The 4,860-nt window shown below is 45.0% G+C and overlaps 1 protein-coding gene across 1 annotated transcript in view; it reads left to right on the plus strand.

The window, feature by feature from the left end:
- The window catches only part of PTPN14 (protein tyrosine phosphatase, non-receptor type 14), a 111,825-nt gene that overhangs the window by 63,902 nt on the left and 43,063 nt on the right, over positions 1-4,860 (plus strand). Inside the window, exon 5 of the mRNA XM_008583162.1 lies at positions 4,396-4,466. Coding sequence (XP_008581384.1) covers positions 4,396-4,466 — 71 coding nt within the window. The remainder of the gene's footprint in view (positions 1-4,395; positions 4,467-4,860) is intronic.

The following is a 4,860-nucleotide window of genomic DNA, read 5'->3' on the forward strand; positions in this document are numbered from 1 at the left end:
AAAAAAAAAAAAAAACAAGATAGCAAAGCAAGAGATGTTTTGGAAGTAAAATTGGCAAAGCTTGGCATCTTATCGGCTGTGCTATGGGAGAAAGTGGAGTGTCTCGTGACAAAGGTGTTAAGTTTTGAGGGACTAGGATAAGGAAGGCTGGAGTTATTATCCATATTAGTGCATGAGATGAATCTAAATTGGTCTGAAGCTTATCTTGTTCTCAGAAGTTAGGGAAATACTGCAAATCTCTAACTTTTCATGAATAGCTCAGTCCTTATTCTTCTTCCAAGAAAACGGCAGTACTATCTGCTGTGCCTGCTGTTTTTATGCCTTGTTAATTCTACCCATTCAGTCAACCTCCATTCAAAGAGATTAACATATACTTAGCAAAGAAGTTCTTCATAGGACTTAGCGTCAATGTGCTTGAATCAACATCTCTGTCAAGAAGCCCACCTCAAAAGTCAGGATGTTTTCCAATGTGCTAGGTGGGAGGAAGGTAGAGCTCAAACCTTAGGATTTTAGAAAATGTGCATTTTTGTGTCAAATGGAGTGGCTGAAAAAGGAGGGTTGATAATTTTTTACATTTTTTTTGCCTTACTCTCATTAAAGGCCTTTATCACATTGAGTTTAGGAAGAGATGAGGCTTGGGAGCTATTCAGCATTTTCAAAGGTGATTACCAGCATGCTGCTTATGAGTTTGTAGATGGCAAAATGCTTTGGCAGGTTAAGGCTCTATGAAGTAGTGAAGTAGTTGTGTTGTGCATCATGCTTCTTTGAGAATGAGACTTTCCCCACTGGGCTCTAAGCAGATCAGATACCTAAGCAGCATAGATTCCATAAATGTCACCATTGGACAAGCCAATACTGATTGTTATTCTTGGATCTAAAATTGCTCTCTTCAGGATGGTTGCCGCTAGCCATGTTTGGATATTTACATTCAAATCTAAGTTAATTAAAGTTCAATAAAATAAAAAATTGAATTCCTCAGTTGTATGGGCTGCATTGTAGGTGCTCAATAGCCATATGTGTCGAGTGGCTACTGTGTTGGAAAGCTCAGATATGGAACATTTCCATCATCCCAGAAAGTTCTCTTGGGCAGTTCTGAAGATGATGTGACAGAAGCAGATTATTGTCAGTATGTGTGTGTCTCAGTCATGAGTATTCCTAGGCTTTTGTCATCAGCCATCTACTTTCATCACCCTGCCCCCTCCTCCCCTTCTCCACACATTGTATGCACTTACGGTCAGAAATTTCACAGCACAGTTGCTGAGCAATGTTGTGCTCATAGCCTGGCTGTGCCACTTAGGTCTAGAGGACGCTATAAGATCTTGGGCAAGTTATTTAACCTAAGTCCCAGTTTTCTCATCTAAAAATGAAGATAAGCCTAATCCCATTTACGCATTAAAGGAGATAGTGCACATGAGGTACCTAGCTTGGCTCAGGGTAATTCTCAATAACTTAATTTAGTTGTCATATTATTAGTTTCATTACTGGCATGATTATTGTGTCTCTATGTTACGCAAATGTAAGGACATTGAGGAGAGTGCTTTCCAGGTAACAACATCACTACGTGCATTTTGGAATGGAAGCAGACGGAGGATGGACAGAGGTACAAATGATCATTAACCAGCTGTGCATAATTAGAAGCTATTGTTTGACCATGTGAAATTTACATGTTGCGTAGTGAGTTTAGTTCAGTCAATATTTATTGATCACTTACTGTACATTGAGAACTTACAAGCTGTCATTGTGTGAAAGCCCCGGGATGGGCCCCTTAAGTGGCATGAAGAGTAATTGCTGCAGAAGAGGGAGATAAGGATAAAGGGTAAGAGTATACAAATAACTGTGTGAGAATATGAGAATGGCTGTGAGAGACACACACGGAACGGAAGGGGTAGGTGCAGAGGACAGGCTTCCATCCTGCTGAGAGGTAGGGAGGCCCGGCCAAGGGGAATGGTGGCTGAGACGGACCTGAAGGACGATGTGCCATTTCGCTCCATCTGGGTATGGTGGGACTGGGTGGGCTGAGTGTGGATGGACGTGTAAGAACAGTTCGTGTTAGGAAGAGGAGTCTGCCTGAGGCCTTGAACCCTTGGGAGAGGAAGTCTAGAAGGGAAGGCTGGGTCACACTGAGGAAGGTTGTGAATGCCAGGCCCAGGTGCTGACCTGATGGAGTAGGCAGAGGGGAGCCATGGAAGGCTGGCAACTTTCTGCTCAGTTCCACTAGCGCTTTCAAAGAGAAGGATGCATTTCTTTGCTGGGGGAGGGAAGACAGGGTGAATGGCTATGTTTGATCTTGTGAAGTAACTGAATTCATCAAATGGCATTTCTTCAGCAGAGAAGAGAACACAGCGCAGGCCGCAGGGTGCCCACAGCGTGCACAGGGCGTTTCCTGCCCTGTGGGCCGTGCTCACTCCCCAGCAGCCCCAGGGAGGCCCCGCGCGGGCGCAGGTGGGCTGCTGAGTACAGTGGCAGAGGGCACCTTTGGGCGGCTGCTTTTTTAAAATCAGGAAGCAGAGGTTCAGTGGAACCTTTCTGATCTTCACTTATTTTTATTTTATTCTGCTGCCACGTGCCTATCATTAGCTTTTCAAAGTTAGTGTGAGGTTATTGTTACTACTCAACACCCAGATGCACACACGGCTAAGTGTCTAAGCCACATGGCTTCTGTTATTCCACAGCATCAAACTGAAAAGTTTGAGCTCATTTTCTATCATGAACTTGAGTCATTTCAGTGGGTGGCTAAACAGGAAACAGGAAATTGATCAGTGACACTGGAAAAATAATAAGACCTGCTATAATTGCCCCCGTGTTCTCTAAGGTCTCTCATGAGCTATCGAATTAGCAGAATCTGTGTGTAGGGAGCTGTAGGATTTCCAGTATATAGTTATATCCTCATTTTCCGGTTTTAATAATATTGATTTTTCACATTTTCATGATTTGAGATGGGATGTTTCTTAGAGTTTTGAGGTGTACATTTTTTGGAATAGTGTTTCATCTATGAAAAGTTGTTAGGTTGGAGGCAAATCTTTATACAGATGGGATTTTAGAATGAATGATTTTAGAATGAGGCACTTGGTATAATTTCTTCTAAAATATCAACCTCCACGCTGCACCCCCAATAGGATGAGCCTCAGGGTGCTCAGGACACAGCTCGGGTCCCTTCTGACATCCCCTCTAGAGCTCAGAGGCAGGTGTGCCCTTCTTGGTGCTTCCCAGCCTGGGGTGAGCTGCTGCCTGGGAAGGCGAGAGGCAGCTGGCCCAGTGGCTTGAGCCTCCCCAGACTCCACCAGGCTACCATAAGGATGAGATAAGCTCTAGATCAGTCTAGTTCCTCTTGGGAACTGATTGCTTTGGTCTCCTCATCTTGGATTTATTCCTCCAGACTCCATCCTGCCATCCTAAGCAGTGCTTTGCCAGTAAACTTTTAACACACCCAGATTTCCATGATGTAAATCTTCCCACTGTGGTGTCACTGCAGAAAGTTGGGAAGAGATGTGTGTCATAGACTCTTCCCAGCCCACTGGAGCCAACGCACCACCTGTCCCAGGGGCCTGGGATTTAGCTGGTTGAGACACATTAACCGGTCAGCTCCACAGCTGTTATCTTGAAGAGCTCCCTTGAGACATTTTAGCCACCATGGCCGCCTCTACTCTTGTGGTCATCGCATGGCATCAGAATGAGCCGGCTCTGCCTTCATGTGGCTTTGAATTAGTCATGTGTCACATAATAACATTTCAGTCAATGCTGGACTGCATATGTGACAGTGGTCCCAAAAGATTATGATGGCTATACCATTAGCCTATAGCTTAGCTGCGTAGCAGGCTATACCATGTAGGTTTGTATAAGTACATTTTGTGATGTTACCACCAAGACAAAATCACCTAATGACACATTTCTCAGAATGTATCCCTGTTGTTAAGTGATGCATGACTGTAGTTTGCTGGAATTGTGGAGGTGGACAAAAAGGCCCTGTACCGCCCCTTCCTAGGCTCAACTTTTGAAGGGATGATGTCCTGAAAACTCACTGGCCTATACTTTGATCATTAAAAGTGTATAAACACATGCAAAGCATTATTTGTAAAAGTGCATCTGAGAGGCAGGCAGGCAGATAGGGAAGAAGGTAAATGAAAAAAGAGCCATTCCTGGGTCCGACAGAATTTAGGTGGCAACCCAAAATATACCTAGAGATAACCCGAGTTATCGTGGAGAGCCTTGTTATCACAGTAAAAATCAGAACTCAGTCCTAAAATCTACAACCTTTCATTCTGCAGGAGTAAAGGAGAGATTGAGGAAGTGGGCTAATCAGGAGCATCATCTGGAGAAGGGAGCTTTTAAGGTTTGCAAGCAGCATAGCAACTTTTGCAAGCAACTCCTGACATGAAGTGCTTTCTGTTCTTATAGGACCTGGCCCTGGAGGAGGCTGTTCTGGAGGAACTGACCCAGAAGGTAGCCCAAGAACACAAAGCCCACAGGTAAGGCAGGCGGGAGGCAAGGGCTGTCCGGCCCAGCAGATGGCCACTGTCCACAGGGCAGGCATTCATCTCCCCCACCCCCACCCCCGGCTTGAGTCTGCCATTGTGTTTCTTCTGCCATGTGACTCAGCTGTGTACTTCCCTTCTGAGGAAGTTGTGGACATGAAAACTGTGCTCTTTCCTCCCTCTCTTCTTCTCTCCCTGTTTGTTTTTTTTTTTCCCCTTCCCTCCGCTCCCTCCCTCCCTTCCTTCCTCTCTCCCTTTCTCTCTTCCTCTCTTCCTCTCTCTCTTCCTTTCTCCCTTCCTCTCTCTCTTCCTTTCTCCCTTTCTCTCTTCCTCTCTCCCTTCCTTCTCTCCCCTTCTTTCTTTCTTCCTTCCTTCCTTTATTTCTCAC

The sequence above is a fragment of the Galeopterus variegatus genome, unplaced genomic scaffold (assembly GCF_000696425.1).
Source record: "Galeopterus variegatus unplaced genomic scaffold, G_variegatus-3.0.2 Scaffold2843, whole genome shotgun sequence".
In the NCBI taxonomy this organism is placed as follows: Eukaryota; Metazoa; Chordata; class Mammalia; order Dermoptera; family Cynocephalidae; genus Galeopterus; species Galeopterus variegatus.